Consider the following 22,786-nt stretch of genomic DNA (forward strand, 5'->3'; position numbering starts at 1 on the left):
AACAGCACCAGAATGGGATGATTTAGGGGCCTGGCACTGAAAAACAGATATTGAAACACTGCTAGAAGAGGCTGTCAGAAAATGGCATACAGAGCTGTGATGAGTATATTTCATAGGTTTCAAAATCCCAAGCATTATGGTGAAATCCTGCAGTACAGCAGGTAGGCAGACAGCGTTAGTAGTCGGGAAAGCAGTGAACATCCAATTACAGAGAGATAATACAGCTAAAATTAGAAATAAAGATTAAGAGAATGCAAAATAAAAAAACATATATAAAAATAAACCAGTAAAAAGAGCAGCAGCCAAAACCACCAGCATTTCTTCTCTACTGGATACATTCAGTTCCACATACCCCCTACTCTTTTATAGATGTGTTTCCTATTCTCTCCTACATGTGTTCTCCATAATTTTCCAATTGTTACTCCATGACACAATCAGCACACAGTGAATGTGCTAGAGAAGATTTTTGCCCGAGTCCTGAGAGATCCCATTTCAATATGCCATGTAGTGACAGCATGTAAAGGTCTGCCTTTCTTAAATATTCCCTTTAATGGTAATGCCTTTGAAGTCTATTTGAATATTAATTTCACTGAATGACACAGTGTTAAATACCAAACACCAAAAGTGTACAAGAAAATCTTGTGCCTTACTGCTTTACATAACAACACATTAAATATGTTTATCCTTGTTATCACTCAACTTTATAAAGGACAAAGTGAAGAGTGGATTAGATCTGAATCATCTTAAGAATTCTTCTGTAAACATTCTTCTGTTGTCAAAATCAAAGTTTCCTTAATTGCCAATAAGTGGGAAAAATAATCCTTTTAATTTGCTTACTGCTTACAAAGAGATGAAGTATCATTAAAATACACTAAATCAGTATCTGAATTAAAGAAATTCCACAGAGGTATTAATATTCAGTTTATAAACTGAATATTGAACTTGCATGAGAAGAAAAATAATGCCACAAGATTTTCTTAAACAATATCATTAGGAAACAAGTAAAACACCACATACATTTTAAATCAACAAACAGGTTTAATGCAAGTACTGACTTCCACAGACTTTTTACATCTGTCGACCTCAATCAGTTTTAGACTTTCAATTAAATAAATCCTACTGCTCCAGTTGGAAGCAAAAATATTTATAGTTATGTAAAAATACATATGCATATATTACCATACATCAATGTGCAAAAATGTTGAGAGATAAAGACGCATTTATAGTTTAGTTTCCCAAACTTTTTTATTGTTTTCAGTTTCTGCAGCTAAAGTCCTGCTGTTTGTTCCCACGCTGTGCCATTCACATGATGCACGTTCCATCTTCCAGGTATGTTACTGACTCCATCTGCTTTGTCATAGCAAGAATATCCTGAAATCCAGTACTAAGGCCGGACATGTGTTGGAAATATGCTTCCTTTTCCACCTGGACAGAGAGATTGTTTACACCTGCATCTTTCAAAACTGCTGTCACCTATAAGAAAACAAAAAAAATGAAAAAAAGTCAAAAATATAGTCTACAAAACATCCCACTAGCTGATTAACCAAGTTAATCTAAAGACAATAAGGGCATTTAAGAGGTCAGCTAATGAATCTTAGTGGAGTATTTAGGTAAACTGTGTAGGATTTTCTGGAAGGGATGTTTTAAACTTTTTTTTCTGAAGTTACATTATTTATGTTCAGTTTTAATTTTTTTTTTCAGGGAAAAGAAATTAATATTACATGGTACCATAAAAAAATGAACAAATGTGAACAATCATCTTGGCATGAAAGACGTGTTACCTAAACAAACTGTGTGAATCCACCAACAATATAAAAACTGGAATAAATGAGTAGAAAAAAGGAAACTATAGATTTTGAAGAGATACATTTTTAAAACACCCATTAGTTCACAGGACTAGTACAAAGTAAAACATGATCTGCAGTGTGCTCACCTGCTGTATAATTCGTTGCTCCACAACATCTGACATCAGCTGTAAGTGAATGGTCCCCGCTATGACACTTGCAGAATGCCTCCAGAAATGTGGGTCTCGGTAAGACAGAACACCTTCAATTTTCTGTATCTGAAGACAGTGACATTAAGTTCAAGTTAAACTTGTGAAGTAACACAGCATTAATAACATTAATTATGATCCCTGTTGACTTTGTTTAAATATTTACAACAGACATCACAGCAAAGTATCTGACCTTCTCCAACGCATTGTTGAGGTCTTTCTCATGTTCCGGAGGAATCCTCAAGAGCAGAACCTGGCATGCATCCTTTATCAAGGGGATGACGCTCAGAAATATCAGCACAGCAATAAAGAGAGAGCAGATGGGGTCAGCAATCAGCCATCCAAACTGCCGAATGAGTATGGTGGATATAATGACACCGACACTGCCAAGTGTATCAGCCAAGACGTGTAGAAACACACCTGCAGAAATCAAGGATCAGTTTTCTCTGTCAGAAAAACGATTTTCATACTTCAGATTTTACACCAATTGCATCTACTTTATACTTACACCATTGTCTTCATATTGTATAAATGGAACTATGGCCTAAAATCACTCAGATTTTGGCAAGACTTAAGTGCCTTGTTAGAAAGACACAAAAATATGATCTGACAGGGGAATAGGGGAGTTTTAAACACATTAACTTGTTTCAGTTTCTCGTCATAATGAACCACAGAACAGTTTCTCGTGAATAGTTTTTGTAAGCGACTGCATACGTGGAATAATCTGCCGACATATACAGAGAGAAACAAAATACACATATCACCCACAGTTTCGAACTCTTCCTTCTCAATCTCCCTCTTCATCTTTTCTTGTGCCAAGATTTTTTTTCCCTCATTTTTTAACCAGGCTCTGTGATTGTTAAAAAAAACCCTCAAATAAATGTAGGTTTATATTGCTCTGTAGTCCCATCAACCTGCCTCTCATGTTGGCGTTCATGCCTCCTCCGGATGGGCCGTGTGAGTGCCCGTGACCATGGCTGTGTGCGTGCCCGTGGCTGTGCCCGTGCCCCCCATGGCTGTGATCCCCGTGGCCGTGTCCGTGCCCATGGTGAGAGTGTCCGTGATCGTGTGATGAGCAGCTGCCCTTAGACGCGCCGTGTGAATGGGCGTGACTAAAGGCACAGATGCCAATGAGATTCACAATGAGTCCTCCCACGGAGACAGGCTGTGGACGGAAATTTTGTTGATTCCAAAGATGTTTCAAGACAACAAAGTGAGTTTATGTAACAGTTTCATAAACTGATATAACCTATCCCTTCTGCTTAAGCAATGGTATAAAACAAATGGAGAGCAATATATATCTTTTGTATATACAATTTTTAAAAGACCAACATCTAGAAAATAATTTAGTGTAAAAAATGTATTAACTCATCTGGATATATTCCCGATGCTGCACAAACACAAAAATGTTTGCGAGTTCTTCACAGCGTAATAAGATGAAATGCACATATTTATTTGAACTGACCAACTTTTTTTTAGCTTCATTAAAAAGATACTTAGTATAAAACAAAAACTACTTTTTCAGCATAACTCCTTCAATTGGTATCTTCTAATGATTTTTTTCAGTTAGCGTATAATGAAATTCAAAGAACAAACATGATTTTTGAATGCTTACTGTTAGCATATCCGTATTTATATCTGGAGGGTCTATAACTCTTGTGATTGATTCCATGAAGACGAAGAATGCTATAACCATAAGGAAAAGCCCATTGATAAATCCAGAGAGAATTTCAACCCGACCATACCTAGCAGAGAACAGAGAAAAAAAATACATAATTGACAGCACAGCTAATGGAAAGTTTCCAGGTCTGGTAGGACACAACTGCGTGCTTTTAAAGAACTCACCCATATGAGAAAATACGTGTTGCTTTCCATCTTGTCATTAGAGCAGCAAAAAGGCCCAGAACTAAAGCAGAGCAGTCGAACAGCATGTGGAATCCATCCGAGATCAGACCCAAACTGTTCGTCCAAACACCATAAAACAGCTCGACAAACGTGAAAGCCTTAAAGTGCAGAAAAAAAACAAGGTCTTGGTTACTGACTGTTAGAATGATCACTGGTTTCCCCTGACATAATAGAAATGTTTAAAATTACACTTCTGTAAAGGTTTGTTGTGTAGTATTTTGAAGATACAGTATGCAGCAGATGGGTGACATGGTGGCGTACTGGTTGCATTGCTGCCTTGCAGCGCTGGGGCCCTGGGTTCAACTCCAGTGCTGTGGTGCTGTCTGCATCGTGTTTGTATGTTCTCCTCGTGTTTGCGCACGTTTTCTCTTGGTGCTCCAGTTTCCTCCCACAGTCTAAAAACATACTAGTAGATTAACCTGGGAAAACTGGCACTTGTTGGGAGTGGGTGTTTGTGTCTCTCTGCCATGCACTAGACTGGCGTCCTGTCCGGGGTCTACCCTGACTTGTGCCTGTTGCTTGCCCGGATAGATAGAATTGGAAGGAAAATGGATGGATGTGGCAGATCAAATTGTTTCAGTTACTTTAACTATAAGACATCAGTGGAACACAAATGGGGCATATCATACCCAATACACCAGCTCAAGTAACACTGAAGAAAAAATAAAGCACAAATAAAGAACACTCACAATAACACACTCCCTGTATAAATTTACTCTGTATAAAATATTAAGCATTGTTATTATAGTGCCTCGTTAAAATTAGGAGAGAAATACTCACCAAGTTGAGACACAGAAAGTAAAAGATCTGTCTGGAATCGTACTCCTCCAGGATCTGTTTCAGCGAGTCCTTGATAAACCTCGGCAAGGAATGAGAAGTGTGCTGCAATGCATCGCCCATGAAGTTATAAAGCGGAGTACCTTCAGGAGAGTAGCCAACCAGAGTGCCTTTCTGCCCCTTCTTCGAGGGTGAAGACAAAATGTTGGCAGCTTTGGGAGGGAAAAAAAAAAAGAAAACTTCACAACCACCCCTCTTAAAAGACAACTGTTGTTATTATGGTAACCAGTCAAAACCAGTGAATTTAGAATTACGTATTTAAATCTTGGCCCACAGCTACTCCCCCTCTTCCCAAAAGAGGAGAATGAGGATGTACAAAGCCTTTGACCCTCCAACTTTTCCAGCTATATATCCTTTGAGGTGCTCCAAGCTCTGCTGGAACGTACAGGAGATTAATCAGTGATTAAAGGAGAATTGTATGCAGAAACTCAGGAAGTCACAGGGGTTACTGTTTTGATTGAACCTGAGAGAGCCTTAGCTGTGTTATCTTGATCCTACCCCTTTTGGCACTATGATATGTGGAATCCTAGTTACAGTTAGGTACTGTGATGATCCCAGGTTTAACCGGCTTTTGTCTTCACTCACACAGGATGAAGAAAACAGCGCTGACCACCACACCCCCCGAGAGCACGTGCTCAGTGCTGTCCTGCTGGGCTGGCTTGCTCATGGCACGCAACTGGTCGGTTAGTGGGTGTGTCCAGAAGTTGGCCAGGAGCAGCCCGCTGAAGAACAGGAACAGGGAGCCATAGCGGGCGCAACCGGGTGCTTCAATCTTAGCGATGCAAATGGATTCCACGTAGAAATCCAGAACCATTACGGAGAAGACTATCATTCCGAAAGGCATGATCAGACCAGAGAAGGATTCGACTTTGCTCTGGAGATATATATATATAAAAAAGATTTAGTTTCCTTCAGGTTTGTCAAGACATTATTTGAGAAAAGGGACCTACATATTCTATTTAAGGTTCTTTTATGTACTGGGAATATCAAACATCTAACTGAAAATGGAAAGCCAGATTTCACTTATCAAATTATACTGTAAAACCAAAGTATGGCAGATCAGGTTGAATTCAATATATCTTCACCGTCAGCAGAAAAACATCAAACATTACAAATCTACCAATAATGTTCTCATCACTGGCTTTTAAGAGGTTTCTTAATTGTGGATTAAAATTGTACAAAAAAACCTTAAGTCATGAATCCCTCTGGTTAAAAAGTTTTTAAATGCAAAGAAAGAAATGTCTGCCCTTATAAACATACCAAGATACTCACACAATATATATTCAATACGCACACAGTGGCTCATACTGAACATAAACACTGAATTCATTTTTTATATATAAAAAACTGAAGCTTTCAGAAAAGTGTAGTAGTACAAACTAAAAAGATATTGTTGATTTTTCGGGAGAAGATAACAATTATGTTCTTCCTTTCAGAATTACTGGCCTGTGTGTTAACTCACGTCTGTGGTGGCTGACAGAACTATCACCCAAGGTAGCAGCACTGCAGCTGACACCAGATTAGACAGAGCATATAGCCGCTTGGCTCCCCCAATTTCAACCGACAGCTTTCTGGAGGCAGTGTGGAATCCAACCTTGAAACAGAGGGAGATCACTAGCAACATCACTCCACCCTGAAAAAGAGAACAAAGATATATTTCAATACTTCCTTGCCTGTGCACAAATTAACACTAAGTCATTCTTAACAGCCCCAAACATTTTGAATTATACTGAAAACAATTTGCAAACTATTATTTTAAGACTTATAAACTGAGGACAATTCTCCTAATTGGGCCAAGCATTCTTACAAATACAGAAAAAGTAATATGAATTGTGATTTTATGTCTTAAAACACACTTCGACACTTAGGATGTGTGTTAAGACCATACGTTTGTAATGTTTTATGGGTATGCATATTAACTAACTCTCCTCCAATTACAACAATAGGGGAGACAGAACTGTTTCACAGCTTCTCTTTCACTTTTTGTACAGTGTGCAAAAAGATGGTATAAGAAGACATATGAGAGTTGTCTTCTGCATTGCTATGATTGGATGTCAGCATATTAATATTCTATAAAATCTATTTTTTTGTTCTCTTGACTCTCCTTCCAAACAACATTTACAATCCCTGTCTCATCAGGAAGAGAATGACATACCTTGTGATCTGCCACCCCAAGGAATGAAATAGCTGTGTAAAGGGCGTGGGTGAGAGCACTGTCATGGTGCCCTTCGGCTGTAATCATCAATGTTAAGGATTTCAAATTTACAAGAGCAAACCCACATTCATGTACACACTTCTTATAAACACATGTGCTTCAACTACTGAGATAGCATTTTCTGAAATAGTATGAAAAAGCTACATGTACTAAACCAAAAATATAAGGAGCTATCGCTAGATCGACACTGAAAATGCTCATTTCCTGAAGACTGGTTATGGTGGCACCACACTTGCGTATTACATATTTACATAGCTCTTTAGTCTAAATGTAATATATAAGCATCATTAAAGGTCTTTCATCTGAACACTTGCTATTATTTTCCGAAGCTACTTATACCCTGTACATTCCTTAAATTACAATTTATATTATAATTAGTTGATATACATGATAGAATATCTACAATTACCACTTCAATTAATTTAATTTGGTACATACAAATGTGTGTGTCCAGACATTTTGTGACACACTACAATATACACCATCTGTTTAAAGGATACGATGCTCTGCCATCTTTGCCATGAGGTCATCATTATCAAAAAGCAGCAGGCAAATCACAGCAATGATGAAAAAGGCAGCACCTCTAGTCTGATGGGAGAAAATATGTAAAACAGAACTTAAACAAAAAAACATTGTTTTCAATTTGGAAATTTCAGTTAGGCTTTTTGCATTTACAAGTGGACATCAAAGGGTTTCAACTGTTTATTTCAAAGAAGAAATATTATTTTGAGTTATGCTAGTTTAGGATGTAAAACATCCTGTATCTTTCAGAAAGTAAATATCATTAGACTGAATAAGCAAATAAAAAAGGCTTACAATATCTTCCATTTGTACATACAGATGCAGCCATTCAAAGTGCGCGGTACAGACACCGCGGTACAGATACCGCAGGTATGATGACACGGGATACCGCGGTGCGTGATTGGTTGACCGACAGGGGCACTCGTGGTCCGTTGGTCTGTCGTAGAAAGACTTACTGTAAACGTCTTTACTGTGCCCGTTGTAGATATTGAATTTTACCACTGAAGGGAAATCTTAGTAGCTGAGCATAAAAAGAATAGGAGCATACTGTAACGCGTGTGAAGGCCATAAACGATATTAATTTTGGAACGTAAACATACAGTATATAGCTGGTCTTGGTACTTTAAAGAAAAAAATACACACCGGTATTCCATTTCTCCCTAAACATTGTAAGCTTCGAAGTCTTTAACTAACGTGATACCGGAGTCAACAAGCATACTTTTAGAATTTGATTAAAAGGGAATATAATATGGAATCGCGTATCTAAAGAATTTAATAACGGTATGATTATATCCGTGTACTGCGGCAGGGCTGTGTAGGGCTGTTTCGCCTGCCTGATCATGCGAGCTCTCTTGTAGCCTACTGGTCTAGGTGCGTGACTACCAACTGGCAGGTTGTGTGTTCGAATCCAGCTGGTGCTGAACTTTTATTTTAACAAACATTTCTTCGAAAAAATAGGTAAGCGATATTATGGACAATCAGTTGACTTTTATATTTCAAAATATCGCAACATGATCGATATTTGCGATATTTTGAACATGTCTTCCCTTCTGACAGCGGTTCCTGCTTCTATTGTGTGTGTGTGTGCAACAGTAAATTTTTATAGAGAAATGGAGGCTGGACAGTATGCGTTACAATATAAACATTTATATTGATTTAAATCGTGTTCTGATTTAAATCGCAAACGCGTGTTTAATTATGTGTTTTTAATCATAATCAGGCTAATGCATTTCTACATTTTCTGTATGAACCAGCTTAGAGGTTCATACAGAAAGACAGCTTGTGTTTAAATTGAGTGTAAGGTAATTTATGCTTCTAAAGTCATGGTCAGTATTATTGTACTGTGCTGTACTGTGTCACATTATTTTATAGCATTTTTATTGCGTTATTAAATCCGGTGGCGCTGTGTTAGTTTCCTGACTCACATTATTTAAACTACCACATTGATCATTCATCTCTAAATAAACTTTATTTTATATAGCGTTTTAAGCGATTAGGTAATTAGATTGCTCATAAACCTAATCCCTTTTTCTACATAAACACAGCGTGATTGCTCTCTGAAAATGCTTTTCCTTTATTTTTAAAGTAGGCTCAGATTTCAACTATAGATCGTATTATTATAAACTTTCTTGGAAAAATGTATTTTATGTAAACCATGTTTGCTATTAATTCATTTAGGGCTAAAATACGTTCATTGTCTTCCAATCGAGTCGAGTTGACATTGGAAGCCTGCCACACCCGGACTGTTAAACCAACGCATTAGCACGTCAAAGCCCATTGAGCCAGTATTGGCTTTAGTATCCCCCCCTTCTCCCCTCAATTCAATTCAATTCAAGGTGTTTTATTTGCATGACAGATGGGTACAAGCAGTGTTGGGTATGTATATTGTAACGCTTACGGCAGACAGGCACTGTGTAAGAGCCGGCGCACCAGAGCAGCGCACCGAGGGAGCGTCTGCATTTCTAACTTAGTTTTTAAAATTAGTCAAGCAATATGAAGCATCTCCTTTTACTTAGTGCCTGAGCATAAAAAGAATAGGAGCATACTGCAACGCGTGTGAAGGCCATAAACGATATTAATTTTGGAACATAAACATACAGTATATGGCTGGTCTTGGTACTTTAAAGAAAAAAATACACACCACATAGAGATGTATTTGACATCACCATTTCTCCCTAAACATTTTAAGCATCGAAGTCTTTAACTAACACGATACCGGAGTCAACAAGCATACTTTTAGAATTTGATTAAAAGGGAATATAATATGGAATCGCGTATCTCAAGAAATTAATAATGATATAATTATATTCATGTTGCAAAAGAACTGCAACGGACATAAAAACTCCCTTGCTTTTAACAGAGCGTTCCATAATTTCTAACTACGAAAATGCCAGGTGAAAGGATTTGTAAACATATTTTGTTAAAGCAAGTCAGTTTTTTCCACAACACATAAAAGACATTTTTCCAAGAAAGTTTAGCCTTTGTCACTAATGAAACCACTAAATAAATACATAAATATAGAAATCTTAAGATTTGTTCTATTTAATGTTGGTAGCAGGATGAACTGTCAGAGTGTATATTTTGTCGCAGAGTTGCTGCAAGATGTTAACAGTGAAAAAGGTATTTAGAAATGAGTTATTTCAAGATGAAAATTTTCAGAATAATTGCAAATCTAGCAGGATAGAGAAAGCACAGAAAACTGGCAGTTAGATTGATCAGATTAGTATGAAAAGTCATTTAGCAAAGGGAATTAGAAGAGTGACAAACTAGTATACTTTAGATCTTTTTTTCTGAACCAGGGACAATCTGATCATGTTTCCCTATAACAATAATAAAAAACTTTATTTGATATATCACCATTAAAGGTGGCATCTCAAAGCAATACAGTAGATGTAAAAACAGATAAAAGGACCACAGATTACAAAGTAAATGCATATAAGAAAGACAAGCAGTTAGAGGTGCTACCAAAATTAGAAAATGAAGCAGATACAGACACTAAGTCTTCTGAAAAGAAAGGTTCTGAGGTTAGATTTAAACTGGCCCTGGTGTGTGTGTGTTTGTGTCTGTCTGTCCTGTGATGGACTGGCGCTATGTCCAGGGTGTATTCTGCCTTGTGTCCGTCGCTTACTGGGATAGGCTCCAAATCCTCTGTACTGGATAAAGAGATTAGAAATGGATGGAAGTAAAGGCACTGTGTGGATGGAACTATACACAGTGTTAGAAACCCACTATGAAATGGCAGCATCTCACTGAGAATAAAACATTTTATACTGCTGGCTTAAGGAAACAGCCTTTCCACCTCTCTTGCACATCAGTATCCATACCTAGTTATTTAAACAAATTGCCTCTAATTATAAACATCTTAATATGCTGGCTCTGTGGATCCGCATCAGCTATGTTTGCCCATTCCTTCAATTCATGTGCATCCAACACACAGTTCAACGCTAGCAACTACACAAAATCTAAAATATGAGCTCTACTTGCCACTTACAGTACCAACAGTACCAGCTAACTTTAGTAGTGACATTTTCATGGATCTTTTTAACAATAAAATTTACAACATCAGACTTCAGACACAATTAAACAGGCCTCAAAAAAGTCTGGTACAAACATTTTCAGCATGGAATAAACCGTTACTTTAATGGTATAAACCTTAAATGGATTCATATTCTCAATAAGATTTGGTGCTCAGTAACATGACTTAGAAAATGACAGAAGACATACGTATCATGCTTATCCTTCTATTTTTCATAATCGTAAACTCCTTAAGGCAGTTACATTTTCTCTGTTCTGACCTGGAGTTACAGAGAAATTTAAATTCTAATAAGAGATTTGTAATGAGGAAAGTCATACCAATCACTCATACAGTACCAGGATTTGCAATTACAATACAAATACTTTCTTTCTGTATGTGTTTATTTTGCAGTTTGAGTCTATGGCATTCCTTTGGGGATCTATACTCCAAGGCATGACTTTTTTATGTATAAACATCAGTATTTACTGCTATTAATTACTGTACGATTTATAGTTGAAATCTGAGCCTAGATATAAAGTTAGATATAAAGTTAAAATCTCGACAAAGCAATGTAGGAAATACAGAGAAAATAAATCCTTTCTGACATCTAAAATCAGTTTCGATCAAGGTCTCTAAAACGAACAAGAAAAAGAAGATTTTCCGAGGGCAATTACGCTGTGTTTATATAGAATAAGTGATTTATGAGCAATCTAATTTCTTGTTCGTTTAAAACAGTGAAATGTCAGCTGTAAAAGATCGCACCAGAAACAGCACTCTCTCTGCCTGTCATAGACGTTCAGGAAAGGCTGAATGAAGTCATGTCAAGTACAATAATTCGGAGATCAATAATAACAGTTGTAGGACAGTATATAAGGAGGATAAGGATTTTGAAGTTGACTCGAAATCTGATAGGTAACCAGTGCAAGGACTTGAAAACAGGTGTAATGCATCCCTGATAGGATTCTTGCTGTCATATTCTGAACATATTGAAGATTGCTCAGTGTGGATTTAATTTCCCCAGTGAACAGGATGTGCATTTGTTAATTCTAGAAAAAAACTAGATTTCTCTAGTTCTTAGTTTCTCTAGTTCCCTTTAAAATAAACTATTATTCCACAATGCAGAGTATTACATGGCCAGTATTTACACATGATATTTGTGATTTAAAGAAATTAACACAAGCAGCTTTTGGAGATTTAAGTGTTGGCTGAGTTATTGCAGGATAAAAGACTAGAGATGTTGGCAAGAAGAAGATAGTTTGGGGAAAGCTGAGGAATACACTTATAACAAGAACAAATGGGGTTAGGCATACTTTTGATGAAGATGATGAAGTTAACAGACTATATGTTTACATAGATACTGAAATAAGGATTGTATTTTAGATTATGTGTAGTTGCTGGCATTGAACTGTGTGTTGGATGCACATGAATTGAAGGAATGGGCAAACATAGCTGATGCGGATCCACAGAGCCAGCATATTAAGATGTTTATAATTAGAGGCAAGTTGTTTAAAAAACTAGGTATGGATACTGATGTGCAAGAGAGGTGGAAAGGCTGTTTCCTTAAGCCAGCAGTATAAAATGTTTTATTCTCAGTGAGATGCTGCCATTTCATAGTGGGTTTCTAACACTGTGTATAGTTCCATCCACACAGTGCCTTTACTTCCATTTCTAATCTCTTTATCCAGTACAGAGGATTTGGAGCCTATCCCAGTAAGCAACGGACACAAGGCAGAATACACGCTGGACATAGCGCCAGTCCATCACAGGACAGACAGACACAAACACACACACACCAGGGCCAGTTTTCCCATAAACCAATTAACTTACCAGTATGTTTTGGAGTGCGAGAGGGAGTCATATCACACATATGGAGAAAAACCATGTAACCCAGAGAGAACATGTAAACCCCACACACACAGGATGGCAGGAATTGAACCTAGGACCCCAGTGCTGCAAGATAGCAATGCTAACCACTTTGCCACCATTATAAATGGATCAGGTGGGTAGCTGCGTCAGCATGCGTAGGCTGCAAAGGAACAAGTAATAGGTTTATTCCATGCTGAAAAAAAGAAGAAAGAGAACACAACGTTTCGGCCGTGGAGCCTTCTTCAGGTGTGAAGGAGCCTGAAGAAGGCTCCACGGCCGAAACGTTGTGTTCTCTTTCTTCTTTTTTTCAGCATGGAATAAACCTATTACTTGTTCCTTTGCATTATAAATGGATGGATATCTTAGTTATCTTTCTAGTTCACAGGTTTGCATGCATAATTTAATTTTGAAAGCCACTGAGACATCAGGTACTACTGTTGTATTTATGAAAAAGAAACAAAACAAAAAACATACTAACAACTGTGCCATCCTACTCCTTAGCTAATACATTTTATTATTCATAAACAGTTAACATTGTTAGCAAAATATTTTGAATTATATTTAACCCTATTTTTTCTTTAGTTTTGTATTTAACTTATTATATGATAGTCAGACTTAATGTATATTTGAACAATGAAAATATATTTTTACAAGATTTTACATTAAGCACTTAAAATTAATATGGTTAATAATAGTAAACTGTAACATGCTGTAACAAGATCGGTTAAACTGCGAAGAAAATGCTTTCAGAGAAAATGTTTCAGGTGTGAAGAACATAGATCTCCAATGCAATTTCAACCAAACCTGTTCCCACACACCCTGCCCCCACTACCATTAGAATATACACAAAGCACTCAAATCTTTCGAGCTAATGATCAGGTGACCCGAGAGAGAGCGAGAGAAACACCAAGGGGTGCGGAACCAGGGAACTATTTACATGGAAAACGGGCGATCTCCCCAGACTGTCCGCCCGTTTCACTGTTACCTGGATACCTCTTTATTTAGAACTCACAAACACTGATTTTTAGTTTAGAAGGATTCAAGTAGGGTTTTAGATGAAAGGCAGCGACCTTAATCAAGCCCAAATCACAATTGAACCCATTCAGAGCCTACATTACATTTTAGCGTTTCATTCTGAGCAGAAGACCCTCACACCTGAAGAAGGGGGAGGTGTTTTTCGCTGGAAATCTCGCCTGCTTCTACTTTACAACCGGAGTGCTGGCTGTGACGAATTAAACCGGTATTACAGGTTTCAATCACAGACCATGTGACATGGGAGTCAGGAAACTAACAGCACAGTCCCAGCACGAAACGAAACTAAAACGCATACCGTTTCGCGCTTCTTATTAGTTGCTCAAAAGTAATTTGACCGTATGAAATGCATAATATAAACCTAGAAACATATACGTGAGCAGTACTTAAGCACTGTAGTATCGGTGTTAAGACATACCTCTCAAATACTGTAAATCAAGTTAAAAATATCTCAAGACAGATTCTGGTCATAATGAAACCATGTTTCGTGTATGTTTTCTTTAAAGTACCGAGACCAGCCATATACTGTATGTTTATGTTCCAAAATTAATATCGTTTATGGCCTTCACACGCGTTGCAGTATGCTCCTATTCTTTTTATGCTCAGCTACTAAGATTTCCCTTCAGTGGTAAAATTAGATACGAATAGTCAATACTTAAACGGGCACAGTTAAGACATTAAATATACATATACATACTGTATACAGTACAGTTTGCATACGGTAATATGTTTATGTTCCTAAATCAATCTCTTTTATGAGCATGTGTAAGGCATGGTGAATCGATTCTCAAAAATTACTGTACTTTGCATGATTGGAAAAAAATGCGTGATTGCGAAATGCTGTGGTGTTACTTTTACAAAGACGGTCAATGAAAAAAAGAATGTGGACCAGGGCAATACTTTTGAGTTTACAGCTTGTCCAAGGTCATTTATTATTAATACTATAATTAATATCTTCGTTAAAGACTTTGATGGCTACAGCTCAAACATGAGAGGTTGAGCTTTATTAGCTCCACCTTGCGGAAATTCCGGATACTATTATTTTGCTAGCGGTATTTACCGGTAACTTGCGGTATTTACCGGTAACTTGCGGTAGACTGCGTACAGCATACCGGAAAATAATGCGGTATCGCCCGCGCATTTTGAATGGCTGCATCTGTATCTGTTAATTCAACTTTTGCATTCTAAGAGGTATTAAAAAAGCTAGATCTAATTTTAAGTTACAACGTAGTTTAAATTCCAGTAATTATATATAGCTCCTCAGTACAAATGTAGTTTTGGACTATGTTCAACAATATTTTTTAAAAATTATAGTTCCTAACTCTACAGCCTGCTTCAAATACAAAGCAATCCACATACCTTAGATGGTCCGCCCCCAGAACTGGTAAAGAGCACACTGAGAAGTGAGATGACCACAACATCACTGTGTTCAAAAAGCAACAGTGTCCTAAACGAGAAAGAGAAAAACTTTCAAGCAAGGTGAACATTGACAATATTTCCAGTTTTACCTGTTAAACATATCTGTACACTGCTGTTCCAAGGAATAAGAAATCTGCTTCTAGGTCCATTGAAATGAAATGGCTTTTCTAACATTTTTTTTCCAGATAGGTATATTTGAACACCAAGGTCTTGTGAGCGTTACAGCACAGACATATCTTCATATATGCACTACTGTGTTTGCAAAATATATGTTAATTACTTACAACTTTTTAATGCCGAAGATAAAAATGTAAACATTCTTTTACAAGAATAAAAATGAAATGTCAAGCACATTACATTTACATTTTCCCACCCGACAAAAAGTGTTACAAAGGCACTTGTCAACTTTTATTATGGTAATTATCTAAACAAATAAATGGTGTCAAAGGTTTTCACGTGGATCTTTGCCGAGGGATGTCAAGATGTTGGGAGAAATAACAATGAAGTTATGGAAATGATGGATGATTTACAAAGTCAATTTCGAGCTGGGAGCCCCCTAGGGGAGGAGAACAAGTTTAGCACAACGAGCAAAGGTGCTCTCTTTGCTCTGTTGTGCTCTGGTGGGCCTCTATGATCCAGGAGTTGCAGGTATGAAACTGTGGTAGAATAGCAGACAACTGCGATAGCAATATTCCACGGGGCGATGCACAATTATCCGAGTGCTGCTGGTGGTAGGGTGGGATTAACTAGGGATTTTTTTCTGAAACATAATAACTCCCTAGTCTTTGGCAAGAAACTAGGTCAGCTCAGAGAGATTAAGAAACCAGAAGCCCACAAAAAGCAGTAAGTAATCTAAGTGATCATCTACGGCTTACGTTTCATAAATTAGTTTTACATTTTACTTTATGGGTTATTTATAAGCTTTATTTTGGGATATTTGTAATTTGCATCCATTATTTTTGACAGAATATATGTTAAAATCATAAAGTAAAAGGAAAGGACATTATAAACATTTTTGTGCAGATAGCTACAAATTGGAAAACAGTAGTACATTGTTTGCTTTTTTATTAAGTATTACTTAATATATTCAGGCATACGATTTCATTTATGTTTAATTTAGTTATAACACTTTATCATTATGTAAATACTAAATTGGTATTATGAAATGGCAAGTAGACAATTTTGGAATTAGAAAAGGTTAACAATCGGCATGAAGTTTGTACGTTCTCCTCGTGTTCACGTGGTTTTCCTCTGGGTGCTCTGGTTTCCCTTCATAGTCCAAAGATGTACTAATAGCCAACAGCCATGTCACCCTGCAACTCACATCTGGCAACCCACTGAAGCTAAATTCGGCTTGGTCAGGTACCTGGATGGGAGACCTGCGAAAAACTAAGCTGCTGGAAGAGGTGTTAGTGCAGCCAGCAGGGGGCACTCAAAATGCAGTCAACTAGTGTTACAATGCCCCAGTGTAGTGACGAGGACACTATACTGTTAAAAGGTGCTGTCCCTCAGATAAGACACGAAACCGAGGTCCTGACTCTCTGCGGTCATTAAAAATCCCAGGGTGTTTCTCGAAAAGAGTAGGGGTGTAACCCTGGCATCCTGCCCAAATTTCCCCTTGGCCCTTACCAATCATGGCCTCCTAATAATCCCCATCTATGAATTGGTTTCATCACTCTGTTCTCCTCCCCACTAATAGCTGATGTGTGGTGAGCGTTCTGGTGCACTATAGCTGCTGTCACATCCTCCTGGTGGGGCTGCACATTGTCGGTGCAGGAGAGTCCCTGTTACATGCAAAACGCTTTGAGTGGAGTGTCCAGAAAAGCGCTATATAAGTGTAAGCAATTATTATTATTAAAATAACTACCACCATTAAACTATACTCTCATACAAAACTCTAGAAAATGATTAGGGAATCATATTATTATTAATAATAATAATATTCTTGCAAAACTTTAATCCGTCTTACCGTAAAGGCCCACACAGCGTAAGACCAAAATAACCCAGAAGTGAAATAAGACAGCTGAAGACTGCATGTTTTAGAATCTTCATCCACTGAAAAGGATAGAAAAGAAAAGACATGATTCAGCATAACAGATTGTATAATTTACATTTGGGGAAGCATCTGTCACAAAGGACAGAATTTAATCTAGAAACACGGAACTGAATAGAAAGGAAGAAAACATATCAAACTACAAGCACTGAAACACATCTATCACATGAAAAAGTGGTGAAGTGAAAAATAACACCAATAACACCAATGGTCTTCTCCATGTAAATGTAAAACAGCCCAATATTCAGGCTGAACCTTAGAGACAGAGCATGCTCTCCTTTTCAGCACATTTCACTACCCAACACGCATCTAACAAATTTAAACGTACATAAAAAAGCACAAAAGATAATTGCTGCAGTGTGAGCATTATTCAGTTATGTATTAAACTGCAACATGTACATCTATGGTTTTTAGAATTTGTAGTAGTTTTGTGAAATCCATAAAAGCATTTTTAAATTGGCAACTTGGTGCTGTGGACAAAAATGTATTTTCCCAAAAAAGGAAATAAAAAAGCAAAAACTAGAAGTTACAAAAAACTTACACATGACAGAGTCTTCTAAAAAACTGCCACAGGCATTTTTACTACAATATAAGTGTTATATGGCTGATTGTGAAATACAAACCAATTTAAATGTTAATGTCCTTGATATCTGTCCTAAAAATGTTTTGCAGACTATACATGTGTATGATACAAAAACACAACAATTAAAAACACCGTATTAATATATGCTTCTACGAATGTATATATGGCAATACTGTAAGCATGAAACTCATTAGAAATTCATTAGCAGGCCTCAAAAGAGGAGAATAAAAAAAGTCTTGTGGGATTACTTTCCATGTATTGTGCTCCAGAACAAAATGTGAAATAACTCTTAAGTGTCTAAGGGCACAAATATATCAAGAAACAACACAGGTATTTGAAAGAGAAATTTAATATCTCAATTTTCACAAATCTTAACAGTATATGAAAAACATATTTCGCTCTGCATTTAGTCTTTCCACATTATCCTCTTCTTTGTCAATCTTGGTTTGATATTGAAACACCAGCTTTACATGGTTTTTAAAATCATACACATAATCATGTCTGTTTCTAGTCATCTTCTATAACTAAATGTACTAAAAATACTTTTTCTCCATAGAATATCAGTGCTGATGTTCAAGACAATAGCATAATAAGGATCACCCAACACCTCCCAAAATTATGGAACCTTTAAAGGAATGGAGATGTAACACCAAACTACCTCAATAGTGATAATGAAACATTTACAGTTATCCCGGACCACAGATTTACCTTCTTTTCCTAATGTCATTCTACACCTGCAATATAAAGTTCTTGCTGATATTGTGGAAAATTAAAATGTCTTTAACTAATGTCTTCACAGTGATATGCTTGTTTTATGCGTTTCGGTTTTTACTGTTATTTTAAAATGTACAATAGTTGGGAACATAAAATGATACAATACTCCTCTGAGCATTTCATTTTATACATAAAATATTCATTTTCACGCAACTATTACATTTTTAATTGCTATACTAAATAAATGAGAATCTGTAATACTTAACCTGTCTTCTTGATATGGCTTTTCCAGAGGAAAATGGTCTCTGAAAGAAAACCAATACAAACGCAGATCTGGGGAAATAAGCAAACATGTTTCATGATTAGATTTAAGAAGCAGACTTACACATTCAGAATATAACTTAGCTGATACAAATTGCCAGCCTACTCAGGCATGGTGAGCACTGTTGCCTCACAGATAAGACGCCATGGGTTTAGTATTAGCTAAAGGTGGCTCTATGCATGAAGAATGCATTTTCTCTGGGTGCCTCAGTTTCTTCCCAGCTCTCAAAAACACGCAGTTTAGGTCTGGGGTCTACAGCAGAATCTAAGATAAAATCTGAGTGCAATCCAGTCTGAGATGTATCACAGGTGTTGTACATTGTCCCTATTAAAAATACAACAATAATAGCAACGACTCAGCTGAATGAATGAAGCTGCCTGATTTCTGGAACTGATGAGATTATTTTAAACTCCTTCCTCATCCTCTGCCCATCTGATGCCTATGACCAGAGAAATCTACATTCAGCACCTTTTGGAGAGGCTAACAGTTGAATTTGGAAATTATCTTTTCCCTAAACGTTCTGCATAAAAGATAAATGGTCTTTTAGTTAGTTTTCTAACTAAAAATAATATTGGGTTTCATTTACACGACAACTACAATTAATATTGTTCATTACATAATTATATTACTTAACTATTTACTCAACTGCGGTGCCAACATCAAAAGAGCAAAAGTTATTGGATACATTTGTTTAACATTCAAACTGTCCTATCCTACAGTTTAATTAAACCAAACTTTTTTACACTCTTAATGTCACTGATTACTCACTATGCAATTTCTATCTCTACTGACCAGTCAAATACCACGCCAGGTGATTTTACGAACAGCACAGAATGTATGATGCCTTGCAAAAGTATTCAGACCCATCCTATGGTGTCCCATCCATTCATTTTCTTACCACCTAATCCAGTACAGGGTCATGGGGGAAGCTGGAGCCCCATCACTGCAAGGCAGCAATGCTAACTAACCACTGTGCCACCCCCTACCTTTCCCCTTTGTTTGAAATGATGCATATATAGTTTTTAATATTTTATTTAAAACTTGGATGCTTAAACTGGACACTTCTGACGGTAAGATAAGTTTCAATAAATGTCAACGAAAACTAAAGCAAAAAAAGAAATGCACTAAACTTACAGCTTACGCACTCTTAAGTGGTCGCAGCTTTACATAGAATATAAAAAAAACGCTTTACTCTCTGAAATGTTCGGCGAGCACACCTACGAGAGCCAGTTAGAAGGCTTATGCAGTCATGTTATTTATTTTTAAAGTTCTTATACTTATATTTCATATCTTGTACTACCGTTAGAGGTTAGTGTGTGTGTGTGTGTGTGTGTGGGGGGGGGTTATATGGGCTATAGGGTAAAATCTGACTGCACAAATTTGGCTTTATGGACTACTCAAAATCCCTAACCCTCATGTAACTCATGAGTAGACTGTATATTGATTACATAAGCATTCAGACACGTGGACTCCATTTTTGGAAGTAATTACAGCTGCTAAGTTTCATGGGACTCTTGTGGTTTGGTACAATCTTCCAAATTCTCCCAATTTTCCTTGCAGATTAGCTCAAGCCCTCTCAAATTGCTTGGACATCACTTATGGACAGCAGTGCCCACGGGTTCTCAGGAGGATTTCAAATCACACTTTGAAGGAGATTCTTATTCGCAAGCCATTCCCACATAGCTATGGATTTCTGGCCCAGCAAGGAGAAGAGTCAATCAAAATTCTTTCCTTCAGATAAATTATCTTTTTTTGTTGTTTTTAGCTCAGAATGTATGAAGAAGGTTGTATAAGCAACAAATATTTTTGCTACTTCAAAGTGTCATGACTAGAAGCTTTAAAGCAAAAAAAAAAAACAACAGAAAAACTGAGCAAGGGTCTGGTACTTTTGCAAGGCCCTTATAAGATGCGGAAAGGTCCCACCCTGTAAACATGAGCATGTTTTAGAAATAATTTTGCTCATTTTATACACAGCCAACTCAGAATCATTAATTGGCTCTGCATGTTTTGGGTCAGAGCAGCAGCTCCCATACTGCACAGGGAGAATGAGAAGTGGGTGGCAGCTCTCCTCCGACCCACCAACCCATGGAGCGATTTGGCTTTCGGCACAGTACCTGTCAGGAGAGGGGGCACCGACTGGAGGAGAGGGGAATCTTTCACTAATGTCACTCTGAAACTGAAGACGCTCGCTGAGCTGTCAAATTGAGAGAACCCTGACCAATGACCCTGAGACAGCCCTGGCCAACCAAGTCACAGTCAAAGAGCCGTACGACCCCGAGCTCACACTGAATGACTGAGCCGTTCACCACTATTAGCCCAAATTCATATTTTCGTCATAAACATAGTACTGCTTTGGCACCTTATTGAGAGCACACTATTTTATTCAACTTGACAAAGATCTCTTATCCATGCAGTGACCGACAAGGTGCCCAGTGTAAGTGAAGTCACATAGGACCCTTTTTCATCAGCGATATTCCAGAAATGTCCAAAAGGTATCAGTTTTTCATAGGTCACATATTTCACAAAGACAGGACTGGTTGAATGCATTATACAAAGCAACTGTTTTTACCCATTTATACAGCTTAGCAGTCTAAGTCTACGTTTACATGAATAAAGACCGGCACTACATTTTAATAAAGAAGTAATACTGCAGAAAATAAGACTTACCCCAGTTTAAGTATGAAAATGAACTGCACGATGTGGACAACTTTTAACAGGTCATATGACTCAAAAATACCAAGCGCCTTCAACAGTTTGGTGACGCACAGCAACACGATGTACCTGGTGAACCTGGAAAGGACAATATTCTTTTGCCGATTTTATGCATTTCTTATTTATCCTTTTTAACCTTTACCCCCCAAAAAGTTCACACTACAGAATACACTAAAATATATTCCATAAGTTTTTTTTACACAAGATCTACATTTAAATAAAGAACAATATATATTTTTGAGATTTATTATCCCCTCTCCGTGGGACAGGAAGAGATTTAAAACAATCAAAACAAAACCTGTTTAATATTTACGTAGTTAGAAAATACAGGAAAAACTGTATCCTTACCCAGCACTCTGCGCCTCCACCGGACCCAGCTTCCCACTGGAAATCACATTACTGCTGTATTTTTCATCCATGATGTAGGAATTATTGGAAATACTACAGTATAAGATCAAAATAAAACTTCAGGTATGTACTTAATTTCATAATACCCAGATTAGGAGGTTATGACCGCACGTTATTTTAATCTATATATCATTTTAACGAAGTAACTGTCTTTTGCTAGTGGAACTGCTTTTTAAAAATAGCTTTTTAAAATCGTTTTCGTGATTATCTCTTTGACATTCGCGAATTTTCTGTCAGCTCGCCTACTTGTAAACTTTCAGGCCTCTAGCCTGGGAATGTATTACACAACTAGACCGCTCCCCTGTCATTTGGACCCGGACACAAGGAGCAGATTTCGCCGCGCCGCGGACGCGCATGAAGCCACGTCACATTCTATTTCTCGTTAAAACACGGCAACTGTGCAAGGCTAAATAGAAATTACACCTTCGCATGGATTATTTACTCAGTTATATCAACAAACATGTTTATAAATTGAAGTACTGTTCCTTTAGTTCAATATCATTGTGCTTTAAATCCAAAAGCGCTTCTTCTCTGTCCGCCTATTGAAAGAATACACAGAAGCCTGTGAACAAACCCACTGTCTCCCTCTGCGGGGCAAGATGGAAAATGACAATTTTCTGTACCTGGGTGCAGCAAAACTTGTAAAGCACTGCAAATTTGGTATGCAAGGAAGACTTAAAAGGGTTAAATA

At 37.3% G+C, this 22,786-nt stretch overlaps 1 protein-coding gene across 1 annotated transcript; it reads right to left on the reverse strand.

The window, feature by feature from the left end:
• Positions 1-1,018: 1,018 nt before the first annotated feature.
• Positions 1,019-22,687, reverse strand: slc30a5 (solute carrier family 30 member 5). The gene is made up of 16 exons (XM_088910511.1): positions 22,036-22,687; positions 21,643-21,765; positions 18,920-18,986; positions 17,273-17,358; positions 15,244-15,331; positions 7,451-7,538; positions 6,891-6,967; positions 6,198-6,368; positions 5,321-5,609; positions 4,679-4,887; positions 3,839-3,996; positions 3,609-3,738; positions 2,912-3,158; positions 2,187-2,413; positions 1,934-2,062; positions 1,019-1,473 (listed from the first exon to the last, which is right to left on the reverse strand). The coding sequence occupies exons 1-16, from the start codon at positions 22,104-22,106 to the stop codon at positions 1,303-1,305; spliced, it is 2,331 nt and encodes a 776-aa protein (XP_088766637.1). The 5' UTR covers positions 22,107-22,687; the 3' UTR covers positions 1,019-1,302.
• Between the last annotated feature and the right edge of the window lie 99 nt (positions 22,688-22,786).

The sequence above is a fragment of the Atractosteus spatula genome, chromosome 3, assembly GCF_055471065.1.
Source record: "Atractosteus spatula isolate fAtrSpa1 chromosome 3, fAtrSpa1.hap1, whole genome shotgun sequence".
NCBI classification, from domain to species: domain Eukaryota; kingdom Metazoa; phylum Chordata; class Actinopteri; order Semionotiformes; family Lepisosteidae; genus Atractosteus; species Atractosteus spatula.

Excerpts from the sequence above, each read along its gene's own strand:
- slc30a5 (XM_088910511.1), bottom strand. The coding sequence starts at position 22,106 with ATGGATGAAAAATACAGCAGTAATGTGATTTCCAGTGGGAAGCTGGGT. Across the intron at positions 21,766-22,035 it reads GTGGAGGCGCAGAGTGCTGG|GTTCACCAGGTACATCGTGT; the intron begins GTAAGGATACAG and ends TGTCCTTTCCAG. Across the intron at positions 15,332-17,272 it reads ACGCTGTGTGGGCCTTTACG|GACACTGTTGCTTTTTGAAC; the intron begins GTAAGACGGATT and ends TTTCTCGTTTAG.